At 48.2% G+C, this 19,860-nt stretch overlaps 1 protein-coding gene across 1 annotated transcript in view; it reads left to right on the top strand.

Annotated features, from left to right (window-relative positions):
• Nucleotides 1–12,742: 12,742 nt before the first annotated feature.
• LOC132394724 (butyrophilin subfamily 3 member A1-like) overlaps nt 12,743–19,860 on the top strand; it is a 42,515-nt gene continuing 35,397 nt past the window's right edge. The window contains exons 1-2 of the mRNA XM_059971109.1: nt 12,743–13,045; nt 19,223–19,322. Of these exons, the coding sequence (XP_059827092.1) occupies nt 19,256–19,322 (67 nt within the window). The 5' untranslated portion in view covers nt 12,743–13,045; nt 19,223–19,255. The remainder of the gene's footprint in view (nt 13,046–19,222; nt 19,323–19,860) is intronic.

Below are 19,860 nucleotides of genomic sequence, written 5' to 3'. Positions count from 1 at the left end.
AACTTCATTATAATTTTATGCAGTGTGTGTTCTGTTATGTCCTGCTGACGGGCTATGCAGAGGAATCACACAAACCGGTGGGCGAGACATCCTAACCTCACGGATCTGGCGGGAGCAAAGTCCGAGACGCCTTAACGAGTGAAAATGGAGAGCGGTGGGTACTCGGCGCAGTGTCCGGGGGCTGTTAGTGAGGGGCTATTCGTAGAGCCGCTCAGTAAAAGGGGTATCGTCGTGGATTGAGTTTGATGGCTGCTGTGTGATTGCTCTAAGCATTAAGTAGGTTTGTGTTTAAACCTGAGCTGAACTGTTGTCTGGGAAAGTGATTAAAGATATGGACGCCGGAGGGATCGAACGATTCAAAGAGAGTACACGCAGCTAACATTTGTGCTCTGGGCGGGGGCCACACCGCGTGAATTGTTGATTGGGGTTTTAAGCACTGTTAAAGCAAGAGGGAAAGTTATGATCAGGAAACGAAAGTTTGACCAAGCGACGGGAAAAGACGTAGCGTTAGTTCAGAATAGCGCTGGCGCAACGGGAGTGGATCGGCCTGTTATCACTGGGGCCGTCCGTACTTTCCGAGAAGTCGGAGGCCGAGCTTCCAGTTGCAGAGGGCGGAGTTGCTCTCGTGTCGGCAGAGCGAGCCGAAGGAGGGGTGTGATGGCAGGGGAGGGGTGTTTCAGCGAGGGCAGAAAAGTCTGATCTTTCCACAACCATTTGACGCCGCTCGGTGTCCAAGAGTTCTGATGACTACCCGTACGAAAGCTACTTGTCGTGAGAGTTTTCGGAGCGGATGTGGGAGTAGCTGAGGTCCTTGATATGTTAGTGTTTGAGTCCTGACGAAGGGTCTCGGCCTGAAACGTCGACAGTGCTTCTCCTCATAGATGCTGCCTGGCCTGCTGTGTTCTACCAGCATTTTGTGTGTGTTGTTGTTTGAATTTCCAGCACCTGCAGATTTCCTCGTGTTTCCTCCTGGTTCATTACGGCTTTTGGTTTGGGAATGTACATCAAGTTTTCATAGGACACTCATCCACACAGGTTTTAATGAAGTCGGGAACAACTGCAGCATACTCATGCAGGCTCGAAGGAGAATTCCTGAATACAGTCCAGTCCTGTAGGCGCTCCTGTGCTTCCCTTGTCCATACCCTCGTGGTCCACACTGCTGGTGCTGCAGTCTTCAGTCTCTGCCTGAACTCAGGGAGTAGAAGTACAGCCGGGTGATCAGTATTCCCGACGTGAGGATGTGGGATAGCCTGGTGATGGAGGTGTAACAGTGTTCCAGTGTGTTATTTCCTCGGGTACTACAGGTGATTTGTTGATGGTAATTATTTAGTGACTTTTTCAAAGTGGCCTGGTTAAAATCCCCAAAGTGATGGTGAAGGTGTGGGGATGTGCTGTTTTGTGCATATTGATCATCCAGAGCCTGTTTGACATTGGCCTGAGCTGGAATGTACACCACTACCAAAATGATCACAGAAATGCCCCGTGGCGGGTAAAATGGACGGCACGTGCTGTAATTGCAAGGTATTCTACGTCTGGTGAGCAGAACTGGGACAACACGGATGCTTTCACCTCTTCACCAAATTACCATCACCTCCAGGAGTAACGTTCAGAGTAAACTTTATTATCAAAGCGCGCACGCACACACACACACACACACACACACACAATATTCACTTTCTTGTGGGCATACACAAATCGTTAGAATAATTACTGTAACAGCATCAGTGAAAGATCAACCAGAGTGCAGAAGACAACAAACTGTGCAAATGCAAATATAAATGAATAGCAATAAATAACGAGAACATGAGATAACAAGATAAAGAGTCTTCAAAGTGAGATCATTGGTTGCAGGAATTTTTCAATTCCATAAGAGTGTAGCTCTCCCCTTAGTTTAAGAGCGTGATGGTTGAGGGGTAGTAACTGTTGTAGGACCTGGCGGTGCGAGTATCTTCTGCCCGATGACAGCAGTGGGAAACGAGCACGGCCTGGGTAGAGCTGAGGATCTCTGATGACGGTGTTTCATGTCGATGTGCTGCTTGTCATCTCTCCAGCTTCTCAACAAAACTCACTCAGGTGTAGCACTCTAACTGCCCCTGCACAACGTCCGTTAGTTAAATGGTCGTTCAGCTCTCCTTGTCCTGTTATTTAAGTGTGATTATTGATCTTTGTGCCTGTGACCGTTCCAGTAATTGTTGATTGCTCGTGGCTGTTTGTACTATTGTCTTGTAATTGTTGGTTGCTATTGAATTGACTTTATTTTTTACATCTTTCATATACATGAGGAATAAAAATCTTCATGTTATGTCCTCCGTCTGAATGTGCAATGTGAAATTTATAGTAATTTGTAATAAACAGTATGTACAACAGGACAGTCAATATAAGTGTGAGTTAATCAGTCTGATGGCCTGGTGGAAGAAGCTGTCCCGGAGCCTGTTGGTTCCGGCCTTTATGTGGTACGGTTTCCCGGATGGTAGCAGCTGGAACAGTTTGTGGTTGGGGTGACTACGGGCCCTTTTTACACACCTGTCACTGTAAATGTCCTGCACAGTGGGAAGTTCACAACTACAGATGCGCTGGGCAGTCCACACCACTCTCTGCAGAGTTCTGCGATTAAGGGAGGTACAGTTCCCGTACCAGGCAGTGATGCAGCCAGTCAGGATGCTCTCAATTGTGCCCCTGTAGAAAGTCCTTAGGATCTGGGGACTCATGCCAAACTTCTTCAACCGTCTGAGGTGAAAGAAACACTGTTGTGCTTTTTACACCACACAGTCAGTCTGTACAGACCATGTGATGTGTAATGCCCGGTGATGTGGATGCTGAGGAACTTAAAGCTGTTAACCCTCTCAATCCCAGATGCATTGATGTCTGTCTCATTCCTCCTGTAGTCCACAACCAGCTCCTTTGTTTTTGTGACATTGAAGGAGAGATTTTCTCTCGACACCACTGTGTCGGGGTGAAGACTTCATCTCTATAGCCTGCCTCGTTATTATTTGAGATAAGGCCAATCAATGTAATATTGTAAACACAAAATACTCTGCAGATACTGTGGTCAAAGCAACACGTACAACACGTTGGAGGAAGTCAGCAGGTCGGGCAGCGTCCGTGGAAATGAACAGCCCTTCGTCAGGGCTGAAGTGTCTCGGCCCGAAATGTTAACTGTTCGTTTCCACGGATGCTGCCCGACCTGCTGAGTTCCTCCAGCGTGTTGCAAATGTAGTATTGTCTGTTCTGTCTGGTACTGCCCTGTGTTTTGTGTTTGATTTGAACCACAATCAATTTTGGTCCGTTTCACAGACTTGCAATAAAGTAATTCTAATTACGAACCCTAACCCATTCTTTGGAATGTGGGAGGAAATCCATGTGGTCAAAGGGGAAATGTACAGACTCCTCGGAGACAGCAGCGGGAATTGAACCTGGGTCATTGGTGCTGTAATAGTGTTACGCTAGCGATTACACTACATGGGATGAAAGTTGGCACGTGATGGGTGGATCCAGACGAGGTGGGTTTGACTGGCCGATGGAGTCGGGGTGAGAGAAAGGTGGAGACAAGAGAGTGAAAGTTCAAGTTTCTTGTCATCTGACAATACATACTGTATATACAACAAAAGAAAACAATGTTCATCGGGACCACAGAGCGCCCGCTAAACACACAGCACATAGGAACAAAATATTACCAGAAATACGTGAATGAAAGTTAATTCAAAATGCATGTCGTGCACAGCACAGGTGAACAGTAAACAGCTGGTGGTCCTAGTCATGAGATCATGGTGGTGGCAGGGAATTCATTAACCTGTTAGATACAGGGGTCCGATACCAGTGTGAAATTGATGATTATTACACACAGGGAGAGTTGTGGGGGTCTGATACCAGTGTGAAATTAGATGATTATTAGACACAGGGAGAGGTGTGGGGGTCCGATACCAGTGTGAAATTAGATGATTATTAGACACAGGGAGAGGTGTGGGGGTCTGATATCAGTGTGAAATTAGATGATTATTAGACAGGGAGAGGTGTGGGGGTCCGATACCAGTGTGAAATTAGATGATTATTAGACACAGGGAGAGGTGTGGGGGTCTGATACCAGTGTGAAATTAGATGATTATTAGACACAGGGAGAGGTGTGGGGGTCTGATATCAGTGTGAAATTAGATGATTATTACACACAGGGAGAGGTGTGGGGGTCTGATATCAGTGTGAAATTAGATGATTATTACACACGGGGAGAGGTGTGGGGGTCTGATATCAGTGTGAAATTAGATGATTATTAGACACAGGGAGAGGTGTGGGGGTCTGATACCAGTGTGAAATTAGATGATTATTACACACGGGGAGAGGTGTGGGGGTCCGATACCAGTGTGAAATTAGATGATCATTAGACACAGGGAGAGGTGTGGGGGTCTGATATCAGTGTGAAATTAGATGATCATTAGACACAGGGAGAGGTGTGGGGGTCTGATACCAGTGTGAAATTAGATGATTATTAGACACAGGGAGAGGTGTGGGGGTCTGATACCAGTGTGAAATTAGATGATCATTAGACACAGGGAGAGGTGTGGGGGTCCGATACCAGTGTGAAATTAGATGATTATTAGACACAGGGAGAGGTGTGGGGGTCTGATATCAGTGTGAAATTAGATGATTATTAGACACAGGGAGAGGTGTGGGGGTCTGATATCAGTGTGAAATTAGATGATTATTACACACAGGGAGAGGTGTGGGGGTCTGATATCAGTGTGAAATTAGATGATTATTTACACAGGGAGAGGTGTGGGGGTCTGATACCAGTGTGAAATTAGATGATTATTAGACACAGGGAGAGGTGTGGGGGTCTGATATCAGTGTGAAATTAGATGATTATTAGACACGGGGAGAGGTGTGGGGGTCCGATACCAGTGTGAAATTAGATGATTATTAGACACAGGGAGAGGTGTGGGGGTCTGATATCAGTGTGAAATTAGATGATCATTAGACACAGGGAGAGGTGTGGGGGTCTGATACCAGTGTGAAATTAGATGATCATTAGACACAGGGAGAGGTGTGGGGGTCCGATACCAGTGTGAAATTAGATGATTATTAGACACAGGGAGAGGTGTGGGGGTCTGATATCAGTGTGAAATTAGATGATTATTAGACACAGGGAGAGGTGTGGGGGTCTGATATCAGTGTGAAATTAGATGATTATTAGACACAGGGAGAGGTGTGGGGGCCTGATACCAGTGTGAAATTAGATGATTATTACACACGGGGAGAGGTGTGGGGGTCTGATACCAGTGTGAAATTAGATGATTATTTACACGGGGAGAGGTGTGGGGGTCTGATACCAGTGTGAAATTAGATGATTATTACACACGGGGAGAGGTGTGGGGGTCTGATATCAGTGTGAAATTAGATGATTATTTACACGGGGAGAGGTGTGGGGGTCTGATACCAGTGTGAAATTAGATGATTATTAGACACAGGGAGAGGTGTGGGGGTCTGATATCAGTGTGAAATTAGATGATTATTAGACACAGGGAGAGGTGTGGGGGTCTGATACCAGTGTGAAATTAGATGATTATTACACACGGGGAGAGGTGTGGGGGTCTGATACCAGTGTGAAATTAGATGATTATTTACACAGGGAGAGGTGTGGGGGTCTGATATCAGTGTGAAATTAGATGATTATTAGACACAGGGAGAGGTGTGGGGGTCTGATACCAGTGTGAAATTAGATGATTATTTACACAGGGAGAGGTGTGGGGGTCTGATATCAGTGTGAAATTAGATGATTATTACACACGGGGAGAGGTGTGGGGGTCTGATACCCGTGTGAAATTAGATGATTATTTACACAGGGAGAGGTGTGGGGGTCTGATATCAGTGTGAAATTAGATGATTATTACACACGGGGAGAGGTGTGGGGGTCTGATATCAGTGTGAAATTAGATGATTATTAGACACAGGGAGAGGTGTGGGGGTCTGATATCAGTGTGAAATTAGATGATTATTAGACACAGGGAGAGGTGTGGGGGTCTGATACCAGTGTGAAATTAGATGATTATTAGACACAGGGAGAGGTGTGGGGGTCTGATATCAGTGTGAAATTAGATGATTATTAGACACGGAGAGGTGTGGGGGTCTGATATCAGTGTGAAATTAGATGATTATTAGGGAGAGGTGTGGGGGTCTGATATCAGTGTGAAATTAGATGATTATTACACACAGGGAGAGGTGTGGGGGTCCGATATCAGTGTGAAATTAGATGATTATTAGACACAGGGAGAGGTGTGGGGGTCTGATACCAGTGTGAAATTAGATGATTATTAGACACAGGGAGAGGTGTGGGGGTCTGATATCAGTGTGAAATTAGATGATCATTAGACACAGGGAGAGGTGTGGGGGTCTGATATCAGTGTGAAATTAGATGATCATTAGACACAGGGAGAGGTGTGGGGGTGTGATACCAGTGTGAAATTAGATGATTATTAGACACAGGGAGAGGTGTGGGGGTCTGATACCAGTGTGAAATTAGATGATTATTACACACAGGGAGAGGTGTGGGGGTGTGATACCAGTGTGAAATTATGGAACAGAAATGCCTGGCCTGCTGTGTTCCACCAGCATTTTGTGTGTGTTGCCTGAAGAGTTCCTGTGGGGTACAAATACTCCTACTGGGAGGAGCGGAGTGCGAGCCTGCAAGGAGAAAGTTGGAGAGAGCTTTCTGAAAAGATCGTCCATTCACCCTGTGTTCCGAGCAGGGCCGGATTAAGCCGTAGCATATGTTATAAAGGGGCCCTAAATTTTAAAAAATGCATATTTAAGTACCAAAATATAAATTATTTCGTTGCATTGTAAAGCAATTCAATTTTTTCATTTGCTGTACAGCCAGATAATACGACACTTCAGTAACAGTATTGTTTACATGTACGTATCAATTTCAAATGTGTAAAAATTGCAAAACTACAATTTAAATTTAGATTTTCTATATTTTACATAAGCAAATTTGTTCCAGCACACCGTCCCACCCACTGCCACTCCTCAACCAATGAGTGCATGTTTCTCCCAGTGGTACGCGCTGATTGGCTGAGAGTGTGTTTGAGGACGGACTGCTACCGGGAGCTGGAAGTCTATATTTGTTCTAAGAATCAAAGGAATTTCCCCAAAACTTAAAGTACATAGTAAATTTTATTATCAGAATGAAACTTGGTTCAGAGCTTTTAGGAAATGCGCCATTATGAACTCAATCCATTTTACTTGGTGAAAGAACAGAAGACGTCATTGATTTAAGTGTACATGTATCGTCGACCCAAAACTCACTCTAACAGAAGCCGATTTCACCAGACTGCGGCTTGCAAGCAATTAGTGCGGGCGGGGCCCTCGAAAATGCGGGGCCCGTAGCATATGCTACTTTTGCCACTAGTTAATCCAGCCCTGGTTCTGATCTGCTTTTAGGAAGTGAACGCCCGTCCTGGGCCGCATAATAAGCACAAAACGAGGAACGCCTAGTTCAAAAGTGTTTCTTTACGGCCTGGGGAAAGTAGCTGGAGTGACGGGAAACCCCAACTGTCCCTGAATGCCTGATGCCGAGGCCCTCCTATAGGAGCAGGAGTAGGATTGGAACTCCAACCAGACTGTGAAAAAAACTTATCCACCTTGTCTTAAAATACTGACTGAGGCAGCTTCCACTGCTTCATTGGCAGAGAATTTCAGATTCACCACTCAGAGAAAAGCAGTTCCTCATCTCCTCCGAATCTTGAGCCTACGCCCCCGATTCTAGACTCGCCTATCAGTGGAAACATCTTTCCTGCCTCTATCTTATCCCCTTCATAATTTTATATGTTTCTATAAGGTAGAAACATAGAAAACCTACAGCACAATAAAGACCTTTCGACCCACAAAGTTGTGCCAAACATGTCCTTACCTGAGAAATTACCTACGGTACAAACAGTCCTCTATTTTTCTAAGCTCCATGTACCTATCTAAAAGTCTCTTAAAAGACCCCATCGTATCCCCCTCCACCACCGTTGCCGGCAGCCCATTCCACACACTCACTAATCTCTGTGTAAAAAAATTACCCCTGACATTTCCTCTGTACCTACTTCCAAGCACCTTAAAACTGTGCCCTCTCAAGCCATTTCAGCCCTGGGAAAAAGCTTCTTACTATCCACACGATCAATGCCTCTCATCATCTTGTACACCACTATCGCGTCACCTCTCATCCTCCATCGCTCACGTCAGTCATGGGGAAGATGCTTGAGTCCATTATTAAGGACGAAATAGTGGCACATCTTGATGGCAGTAATAGGATTAGGCCGAGCCAGCATGGATTTACCAAGGGCAAATCATGCTTGACTAATCTGTTGGAGTTTTTTGAGGGTGTAACAGGGATGTTAGACGAGGGTAAGCCAGTGGATGTAGTGTACCTAGATTTTCAGAAGGCATTCGATAAGGTGCCACATAGGAGATTGGTGAGTAAAATCAGAGCTCATGGCATTGGGGGCAGGGTTTCAACATGGATAGAAAACTGGTTGGCAGATAGAAAGCAAAGGGTAGCAGTGAATGGGTGTTTCTCGGACTGGCTGGAGGTGACTAGTGGGGTACCACAGGGCTCTGTATTGGGACCACAGCTCTTTACAATTTATGTCAATGATTTAGATGAGGGCATTGAAAACTATATCAGCAAGTTTGCTGACGATACTAAACTGGGTGGCAGTGTGACATGTGAAGAGGACGTTAGGAGAATACAGGGAGACTTGGATAGGCTGAGTGAGTGGGCAGATACTTGGTAGATGTCTTTCAAAGTGAATAAATGTGAAATTATCCACTTTGGAAGCAGGAACAAGAGGGCAGAGTATTGTCTGAATGGTGTAGAGTTAGGTAAGGGAGAAATGCAAAGAGACTTAGGAGTCCTAGTTCATCAGTCAATGAAGGTGAATGAGCAAGTGCAACAGGCAGTGAAGAGGGCAAATGGAATGTTGGCCTTTATTACAAGGGGAATTGAGTACAAGAGCAAGGATGTCCTTTTGCATTTGTACAGGGCCCTGGTAAGACCACACCTGGAATATTGTGTACAGTTTTGGTCTCCAGGTTTAAGGAAGGACATTCTGGCAATTGAGGAAGTGCAGTGTAGATTCACTAGGTTGATTCCTGGGATGGCAGGGCTGTCTTACGCTTGTACACACTGGAATTGAGGAGATTGAGAGGGGATCTGATTGAGATAACGTTTAAGATAATTAAAGGATTTGATAGGATTGAGGCAGGAAATATGTTCCAGCTGTTGGGAGAGTCCAGTACCAGAGGGCATGGATTGAGAATAAGAGGTTAGTTATTTAAAACAGAGTTGAGGAAAAACTTCTTCTCCTAGAGAGTTGTGGAGGTGTGGAATGCACTGCCTCGGAAGACAGTGGAGGCCAATTCTCTGGATGCTTTCAAGAAGGAGCTAGATAGATATCTGATGGATAGGGGAATCAAGGGATATGGGGACAAGGCAGGGACTGGGTATTGATAGTGAATGATCAGCCATGATCTCAGAATGGCGGTGCAGACTCGAGGGGCCGAATGGTCTACTTCTGCATCTATTGTCTATTCTCATAAGGCATGCTCCCCAATCCAGGCAACATCCTTATAAATCTCCTCTGCACCCCTTCTATGGTTTCCACATTCTTACGGTAGTGAGGCGACCAGAACTGAGCACAGTACTCCAAGTGGGGTCTGACCAGGGTCCTATGTAGCTGCAACATTACCTCTCAGCTCCTAAATTCAATCCCATGATTGATGAAGGCCAATACACCATGCCTTGTTAACCACAGAGACAACCTATGCAGCAGCTTTGAGTGTCCTACGGACCCAGACGCCAAGATCCTTCTGATCCTCCACACCTCCAAGAATCTTACCATTAATACTATATTCTGCCATCATATTTGACCTGCCAAACTAAACCACTTTACATTTATCCGGGTTGAATTCCATCTGCCACTTCTCAGCCCAGTTGTGCATCCCATCAATGTCCCATTGTAACCTCTGACAGCCACTGTAACACTACCCACAACACCCTGAGCTTTTCTCATCAGCAGATTTACTATCCCATCCCTCCAATTCCTCATCCAGATCATTAATAAAATCACGGAGTAAGGGTCCCAGAACAGATACCTGAGGCACACCACTAGTCATCCACCTCCATGCAGAATATAACCCATCTACAACCACTTTTTGCTTTCTGTGGGCAAGTCAGCTCTGGATCCACAAGGAATGTCCCCTTGGATCCCATGCCTCCTTACTTTCTCAATAAGCCTTGCATGTGTTACCTTATCAAATGCCTTGCTGAAATCCATATACACCACATCTACTGCTCTTCCTTCATCAATGTGTTTAGTCACATCATCAAAAAATTCAATCAGGCTTGTAAAGCACAACCTGCCTTTGCCAAAGCCATGCTGACTACTCCTAATCATATCATGCTTCTCCAAATGTTCATAAATCCTGCCTCTCAGGATCTTCTCCATCAACTTACCAACCACTGAAGTAAGTCTCACTGGCCTCTAATTTTCTGGGCTATCTCTACTCCCTCTCTTGAATAAGGAAACAACACCCATAACTCTCACACCTTTCCCGTCCCCATTGATGATGCAAAGATCACCGCCGGGGCTCAGCAATCACCACCCTTGCCTCCACAGTGGCCTGGGGTACATCCCGTCCGGTCCCGGTGACTTACCCAACTTGATGCTTTCCAAAAACTGTCGCACATCCTCTTCCTTAATATCGACATGCTCAAGATCTCCACTCATTCTTCTGAATTCTAGCAAGTACAGTCTCAGGCGATTTAATCTCTCCTCATAGTCTAACCCCCTCATCTCTGGAATCAACCTGGTGAACCTGCTCTGGACTGCTTCCAAAGCCAGTGTATCTTTCTCCAAGTAGGGAGACCGGAACTGCACACAGTACTCCAGGTGCAGCCTCTCCAGTACCCTGTACAGTTGCAGCATAACCCCCCTGCTCTTAAATTTAATCCCTCTAGCAATGAAGGCCAACATTTCATTTGTCTTCTTGATAACCTGCTACACCTGCAAACCAGCCTTTTGTGATTCATGCACGAGCACTCCCAAGTCCCTCTGCACAGCAGCATGCCGCAATTTTTTTTACCATTTAAAGAATAATCTGATCTTTCAGTTCTCTTTCTGAAGTGGATGACCTCACATTTGCCAACATTGTACTACATCTGCCAGACCCTTACTCACTCACTCAGTGAGTGATATCAGACTCTCCCAATTTTGACCCCTGAGGAACACCACTAGTCACTGGCAGCCAACAAGAAAAGGCTCCTTTTATTTCCACTTGCTATCTCCTGCCTGTCAGCCATTTCTCTGTCCATGCCAGTATCTCCCCTGCAATGCTAAAGGATTTTATCTTGTTAAGCAGCCTCATGTGTGGCACATTATTAAATGAACATATATAGAACATAGAAACCTACGGCACATTACAGGCCCCTCTTCCTCCTGCCTCTCCCTCCCCTCCACCCCACTCTCTCCCTCCCCCCTCTCTCTGTCCCCCTTTCCCCCCCACCTCTCTCTCTCCCTCACCCCTCTTCCCCCACCTCTCCCCTCTTGCCCCTCTCTCTCCTGTCTTCCCCCTCTCCCCTCTTGCCCCTCTCTCTCCTGTCTTCCCCTCTCCCCTTCCCCTCTCTCTCCCCTCTTCCCCACCTCTCACCCTCCCTTTCCTCCTCTCACCCCTCTTTCCCCTTCCCCCTCTCCTTTCCCCCCTCTCTCTCTCTGTCCCCCTTTTCCCCCACCTCTCTCTCCCTCACCCCTCTTCCCCCACCTCTTCCCTCTCTCTCCCCCATTCCCCACCGCACTCTCCCCTCTTCTCCCTCTTGCCCCCTCCCCTTCCCACCATCTCAGCTGTTCCCCCACTCCCCCTTCCAACCATCTCCACTCCTCCCCCTTCCCCCCTCTCCCCCTCTACCCACTATCTCTGCTCTTCGCCCCACTCCCCACTTTCTCCTCTTCTCACATCTCTCTCCCTTCTTCCCCTCTCTTTCTCCCTTGCCCCTCTCTCTCCCTTTTTGCCTTTCTTCCCTCTTCCCTTGACTTTCTTCCCCTCTTCCCCCTCTCCCCCATTCCCCACCTATCTGCTTCTCCCTGCCTTTCTACCTCTCCCCTCTCTCCCCTTTTGCCCCTTTCTCTCTCCCCTCTTCCCCTCCCCCTCTCCCCTTCCCTCTCCCTCTACCCACCATCTCCGCTCTTCGCCCCACTCCCCCTTCCCACCATCTCCACTGCCCCACTCCTCCCTCTTCCCCCTCTCCCCACCATCTCTGCTCTTCACCCCACTCCCCCTCCCCCTTTCTCCTCTTCCCACGTCTCCCTTCTTCCCACCTCTCTCTCTCTCCCCTTTTGCCTCTTTCTCCCCTCTTCCCCCTCTCCCCTCTTCCCCCTCTCTCCCCCATTCCCCACCTATCTGCTTCTCCTCTTTCCCTCAAAAACCCCTGCCTTTCTACCTCTCCCTCTCCCCTTTTGCCCCTCTTTCTCCTCTCTTCCCTCGACTTTCTTCCCCTCTTCCCCTTCTCCCCTTCCCCTTCCCCCTCTCCCTTCTCCCCTTCCCCCTCTCCCTTCTCCCCTTCCCCCTCCCTCTCCTCCCCGCCTCTCTCTCTCTCCTCTGCCTCTCTTTCTCACCCTCTCTCTTCCCCCATTCCCCCCTATCTGCTTCTCCTCTTTCCCTCAAACCCCGCCCTTCTACCTCTCCCTCCCTTTGCCCTGCCGTCGGCGGCCGCGCCCAGTTCGCTGTCGGAAGGCGGAGCCCGGGTTCAGAGAGCGGAGTCCGGACCTTGTCACAGGATCCGGAGAGCGACCGCCTGTCCGGCGAGATCCGGAGAGCGGCCGGCTGTCCGGTTGACACCGTGACGGAAGGGAGATTTACAGACTCGGAGCGCTGCCGGTGAGGGGATCGGCCAGACTCCGGCAGTCTCTGATCGCAGAAGCCCGACTCCGCTCGGCGTCACGTTCACAAAGTGAAACTAAACAAGACCCGGAAGGCCCTCATCTGGTACCGACAGAGACCGCGGTTCCCCCAGCAGGTGAGCATAGGCCGAATGGTTACCTCGGTCCGAAACGTTGTACCCGGCTATGGACTGATGTTTGTTGCGGCTGGGCTAGCCCGGGGCCTGCCGGCCGAACTCCAGTTCCGTCGGACTCATGAACAGAATTAAGCCATTCGGCACCTCGGGTTCGTTCCGCCATTTCATCGTTGTTGGTTTATTATCATTTTCGACCTACTCCCCGCCTTTGATGCCCCGATTAATCAAGAACCTGCTTTTGACTTTTAATGGCGGTTCCCAGTCCAATTTCAAGGTGCGTTCCCGTCACCAGCTGGACTGGAGTAAGGTGTACAGAGTTCGGAAATGAAATAGAGGGAATGGTAATTTCTATTTATTATAGAGGGACATATTGGGCACAACTTCGTGGGCCGAAGGGCCTTTATTGTGTTGTAGGTTTTCAACTGAAAACTAATAACCCCTAAGATCCCTGTAAATTGTAAATAATGGAAGACAGATCTCTTCCATAACTTAGTGAAGTTTTTAAAATGAAAACTACCGACCCCAAAGCGAGTGGTGCAGCCTGTATTTGCTTTCTTTCAACCTTGTGTGCTTCACATTGTAAAATAATGTGTTCAACTGTTTCATAGTGATGACAACGCATTCATATCCCAGAGTGATGTATCCAACAGGATACAAGGAATAATCAAGCATAGTATGCCAATTCTAAGTCAAGTCAATATAGTCCTGTAGCGGTGTGCTACACGCAGCGCTAAAATTACGACACGGAGTCGGTAACTGCAGTCGAAGGAAAAAACTTTATTCGAAAACTTCAGTCTCACTTTTAAGCCTCTGTCAACCGGCCCCCCATGGCGCAGAGGCTCCAAACTCTGTGCTCGCAAACCCCCGTAGGCTATCTAATTGTGAGTCGGTTCGGATACGCCAGGAAATGGGTCGCCACAGTCCTTCCCTTCCTGTCTAACTTCTTCTCTTATCAATCCAAACTTGTGCTTTAAATATACCCAATGACTTGCTTCTTCAGCTGTCTGTGGCAATGAATTCCACAGATTCACCACCCTCTGGCTAAAAAAATTCCTCCTCAACTCTGTTGTAAATGGACGTCCATATAGAGGGCTGTGCCCTCTACTATAGGAAATAACCTCTTCACTTATACTCATTTGAAGTTATGGGGAGGTATATTGATTGTGCTGAAATCAAAAGGCCAGTGACTGCGAATCAACGAGTCCGCTAGAGATTGGAGTTCACAGACAGCTAGTCATTGGGTTGGGGGATTGTGTATGAGAATGGATGGGGCTTGTTGTTGGGTTGGAGGATTGTGTATGAGGATGGATGGGGTTTGTCGTTGGGTTGGGGGATTGTGTATGTGGGTGGATGAGGCTTGTCGTTGGGTTGGGGGATTGTGTATGAGGATGGATGGGGCTTGTCGTTGGGTTGGGGGATTGTGTATGTGGGTGGATGAGGCTTGTTGTTGGGTTGGGGGATTGTGTATGAGGATGGATGAGGCTTGTCGTTGGGTTGGGGGATTGTGTATGAGGATGGATGAGGCTTGTCGTTGGGTTGGGGGATTGTGTATGAGGATGGATGAGGCTTGTCGTTGGGTTGGGGGATTGTGTATGTGGGTGGATGAGGTTTGTCGTTGGGTTGGGGGATTGTGTATGAGGATGGATGAGGTTTGTCGTTGGGTTGGGGGATTGTGTATGTGGGTGGATGAGGTTTGTCGTTGGGTTGGGGGATTGTGTATGAGGATGGATGGGGCTTGTCGTTGGGTTGGGGGATTGTGTATGAGGATGGATGGGGCTTGTTGTTGGGTTGGGGGATTGTGTATGAGGATGGATGGGGCTTGTTGTTGGGTTGGGGGATTGTGTATGTGGGTGGATGAGGCTTGTCGTTGGGTTGGGGGATTGTGTATGAGGATGGATGAGGTTTGTCGTTGGGTTGGGGGATTGTGTATGAGAATGGATGGGGCTTGTCGTTGGGTTGGGGGATTGTGTATGAGGATGGATGGGGTTTGTCGTTGGGTTGGGGGATTGTGTATGAGGATGGATGGGGCTTGTCGTTGGGTTGGGGGATTGTGTATGTGGGTGGATGAGGCTTGTCGTTGGGTTCGGGGATTGTGTATGAGGATGGATGAGGCTTGTCGTTGGGTTGGGGGATTGTGTATGAGGATGGATGAGGCTTGTCGTTGGGTTGGGGGATTGTGTATGTGGGTGGATGAGGTTTGTCGTTGGGTTGGTGGATTGTGTATGAGAATGGATGAGGTTTGTCGTTGGGTTGGGGGATTGTGTATGAGAATGGATGGGGCTTGTCGTTGGGTTGGGGGATTGTGTATGAGGATGGATGAGGCTTGTCGTTGGGTTGGGGGATTGTGTATGAGGATGGATGGGGTTTGTCGTTGGGTTGGGGGATTGTGTATGAGGATGGATGAGGCTTGTCGTTGGGTTGGGGGATTGTGTATGTGGGTGGATGAGGCTTGTCGTTGGGTTGGGGGATTGTGTATGTGGGTGGATGAGGTTTGTCGTTGGGTTGGTGGATTGTGTATGAGAATGGATGGGGCTTGTCGTTGGGTTGGGGGATTGTGTATGAGGATGGATGAGGCTTGTCGTTGGGTTGGGGGATTGTGTATGAGGATGGATGAGGTTTGTCGTTGGGTTGGGGGATTGTGTATGAGGATGGATGAGGTTTGTCGTTGGGTTGGGGGATTGTGTATGTGGATGGATGAGGCTTGTTGTTGGGTTGGGGGATTGTGTATGAGGATGGATGAGGCTTGTCGTTGGGTTGGGGGATTGTGTATGTGGGTGGATGAGGCTTGTCGTTGGGTTGGGGGATTGTGTATGTGGATGGATGAGGCTTGTCGTTGGGTTGGGGGATTGTGTATGAGGATGGATGAGGCTTGTCGTTGGGTTGGGGGATTGTGTATGAGGATGGATGAGGTTTGTCGTTGGGTTGGGGGATTGTGTATGAGGATGGATGGGGTTTGTCGTTGGGTTGGGGGATTGTGTATGAGGATGGATGAGGCTTGTCGTTGGGTTGGGGGATTGTGTATGAGGATGGATGGGGCTTGTTGTTGGGTTGGGGGATTGTGTATGAGGATGGATGGGGTTTGTCGTTGGGTTGGGGGATTGTGTATGAGGATGGATGAGGCCTGTCGTTGGGTTGGGGGATTGTGTATGTGGGTGGATGGGGCTTGTTGTTGAGTTGGGGGATTGTGTATGAGGATGGATGAGGCTTGTCGTTGGGTTGGTGGATTGTGTATGAGGATGGATGAGGTTTGTCGTTGGGTTGGGGGATTGTGTATGAGGATGGATGGGGCTTGTTGTTGGGTTGGGGGATTGTGTATGAGGATGGATGAGGCTTGTCGTTGGGTTGGGGGATTGTGTATGAGGATGGATGGGGCTTGTTGTTGGGTTGGAGGATTGTGTATGAGGATGGATGGGGTTTGTCGTTGGGTTGGGGGATTGTGTATGAGGATGGATGAGGCCTGTCGTTGGGTTGGGGGATTGTGTATGTGGGTGGATGGGGCTTGTTGTTGAGTTGGGGGATTGTGTATGAGGATGGATGAGGCTTGTCGTTGGGTTGGTGGATTGTGTATGAGGATGGATGAGGTTTGTCGTTGGGTTGGGGGATTGTGTATGAGGATGGATGGGGCTTGTTGTTGGGTTGGGGGATTGTGTATGAGGATGGATGAGGCTTGTCGTTGGGTTGGGGGATTGTGTATGAGGATGGATGAGGCCTGTCGTTGGGTTGGGGGATTGTGTATGTGGGTGGATGAGGTTTGTCGTTGGGTTGGGGGATTGTGTATGTGGGTGGATGAGGTTTGTCGTTGGGTTGGGGGATTGTGTATGTGGGTGGATGAGGTTTGTCGTTGGGTTCGGGGATTGTGTATGAGGATGGATGGGGCTTGTCGTTGGGTTGGGGGATTGTGTATGTGGGTGGATGAGGTTTGTCGTTGGGTTGGGGGATTGTGTATGAGGATGGATGGGGCTTGTCGTTGAGTTGGGGGATTGTGTATGAGGATGGATGAGGCTTGTCGTTGGGTTGGGGGATTGTGTATGTGGGTGGATGAGGTTTGTCGTTGGGTTGGGGGATTGTGTATGAGGATGGATGAGGCTTGTCGTTGGGTTGGGGGATTGTGTATGAGGATGGATGAGGTTTTTCGTTGGGTTGGGGGATTGTGTATGAGGATGGATGAGGCTTGTCGTTGGGTTGGGGGATTGTGTATGAGGATGGATGGGGCTTGTCGTTGGGTTGGGGGATTGTGTATGAGGATGGATGAGGCTTGTCGTTGGGTTGGGGGATTGTGTATGTGGATGGATGAGGCTTGTCGTTGGGTTGGGGGATTGTGTATGAGGATGGATGAGGTTTGTCGTTGGGTTGGGGGATTGTGTATGTGGGTGGATGAGGCTTGTTGTTGGGTTGGGGGATTGTGTATGAGGATGGATGAGGCTTGTCGTTGGGTTGGGGGATTGTGTATGAGGATGGATGAGGCTTGTCGTTGGGTTGGGGGATTGTGTATGTGGGTGGATGAGGTTTGTCGTTGGGTTCGGGGATTGTGTATGAGGATGGATGAGGCTTGTCGTTGGGTTGGGGGATTGTGTATGAGGATGGATGAGGCTTGTCGTTGGGTTGGGGGATTGTGTATGTGGGTGGATGGGGTTTGTCGTTGGGTTGGGGGATTGTGTATGAGGATGGATGAGGTTTGTCGTTGGGTTGGGGGATTGTGTATGAGGATGGATGAGGCTTGTCGTTGGGTTGGGGGATTGTGTATGTGGGTGGATGAGGTTTGTCGTTGGGTTGGGGGATTGTGTATGAGGATGGATGAGGCTTGTTGTTGGGTTGGGGGATTGTGTATGAGGATGGATGGGGTTTGTCGTTGGGTTGGGGGATTGTGTATGAGGATGGATGAGGCTTGTCGTTGGGTTGGGGGATTGTGTATGTGGGTGGATGAGGCTTGTTATTGGGTTCGGGGATTGTGTATGTGGGTGGATGAGGTTTGTCGTTGGGTTGGGGGATTGTGTATGAGGATGGATGAGGCTTGATGAGTTGGGGGATTGTGTATGAGGATGGATGAGGCTTGATGAGTTGGGGGATTGTGTATGAGGATGGATGGGGCTTGTTGGTTTGGAGGATTGTGTTCAGTGAGGAATGGATGGAGATTATCACTGAGTTGTAGGAATGTATGGATGGATGGGGCTTGTCGTTGGGTTGGGTTGGGTTTTCTCCCCGTTCAGAAAATAGTCAATGCTTTTATTATTTCTACCAAAGTGCATGACCATACACTTCCCAACACTGTATTCAATCTGCCACTGCTTTGCCCATTCTCCTGATATGTCTTAAGTCTTTCTGCAGAGTCCCTGATTCCTGTAAAATTACCTGCCCCTCTATTTATTTTTGTTTCATCCACCGTCTTGGTCACAAAACCATCAATTGTGTCATCCAAATTATTGTTGTATAACATAAAAAGAATGGGTCCCAACACCAATCTCTGCAGAACACCACTCGTCACTGGCAGCCAAGGAGAAAAGGCCCCCTTTATTCCCATTCTTTATTCCCATTCAGACTGTGCTTTCTCCATGCTGAAATCGTTTCTGCAATGCCATGGGCTGGTAGTTTGTTAATGGGTGTAATTGGCTTGTAAGACCAGAAGGGCCTGTTACCATTCTGGATCTCTGAATTAAATAAGGATCCTCTGAGTTGTGGATTGGCCAACTCCCACTCCTGTTTCTTACCTCCTTTTCAAGTTCAAGTTTATTATCATCTGACTGTACATACATAGAACCAAACAAAGCGACGTTCCTCCAGATCACATGGCACCCACAGAACATGTATCACACACAGCACATAACAGAATATTGCCATATGCAAGGTTATAGAATATAATTCAAGATGCATTTGGAGCTCAGCACAGGTGAACAGTACACAGCTCGCTGTCCTATTGAGACTTTGTGGTGGCCAGTCTCATCAGTCTCACAGCCTGGGGTAGAAGCTGTTACCCAGTCTGGCAGTCCTGGTCCTGATGCTCCTCTACCTCCTTCCTGACAGTAGTGGGTCAAAGAGTTTGTGGGATGGGTGGTAGGGATCACCTGCAATGCTTTGGGCCCTTTATCTACGACAATCCCTGTAAATGTCACAAATGGGAGGGAGGGTGATCGCGAAGATCCTCGTGGCGTTTTATTACTCACCTCTTGCTCTGTGTTGCAGGAATCCATTGGTTTACTGCTGGTGTGAAGAGACATGGGTAGATGGAAGATGCGCTGGACTCAAATCCTGATTTTCTGTGGGATCTGCTTCGCCTGTGCCAGTGAGTGATGCCATTTTCTCCAGAGTCTGAAGTCCCCTCTCATGGTGGCACAGTAGCGTAGGGTTGATTCAGTCGCTTTATTGCACCAGTGAGGACTGCTGAGGTTTCAATTCCTACTGCTGTTTGTATGTTCTCCTTGTATTTCCACCAGGTTCTCCGGTTTTCACCCACGTCCCAGGTTAGGGTTAGTGAGTTGTGGGCATGCTATGTTGGCACCGGAAGTGTGGTGGCTCTTGCGGACTGTCCGTAGACTCTGGTAGTTTCTTGCAGCTTTCTGGATATGCATCCTTGGCGGTGGGTAGCAGGCGCCAGTGATGCATTGGGCAGTTTTGGCCCCCAGTCGCAGAGTCCTCCTGCCCCCTGCAATGCAGGTTCCATGTTAGCAATCTAACATGCTGCTCATCTGTACAATGACATGAGTATAGATGTGCAAAGACCAGCTCTCCTCAGAAAGTAGAGGTGTCGGTGAGCTGTGTTCTGGGACGGTGAGAGGTCGTGTGAGATGTACAGTCTCAGGAGTTTGGAACTGGTCGCCCTT

The sequence above is a fragment of the Hypanus sabinus genome, chromosome 5 (assembly GCF_030144855.1).
Source record: "Hypanus sabinus isolate sHypSab1 chromosome 5, sHypSab1.hap1, whole genome shotgun sequence".
Taxonomy (NCBI): Eukaryota; Metazoa; Chordata; class Chondrichthyes; order Myliobatiformes; family Dasyatidae; genus Hypanus; species Hypanus sabinus.
The sequence above is the reverse complement of the archived record's forward strand: the minus strand, read 5'-3'. Positions and strand labels throughout refer to the sequence as shown.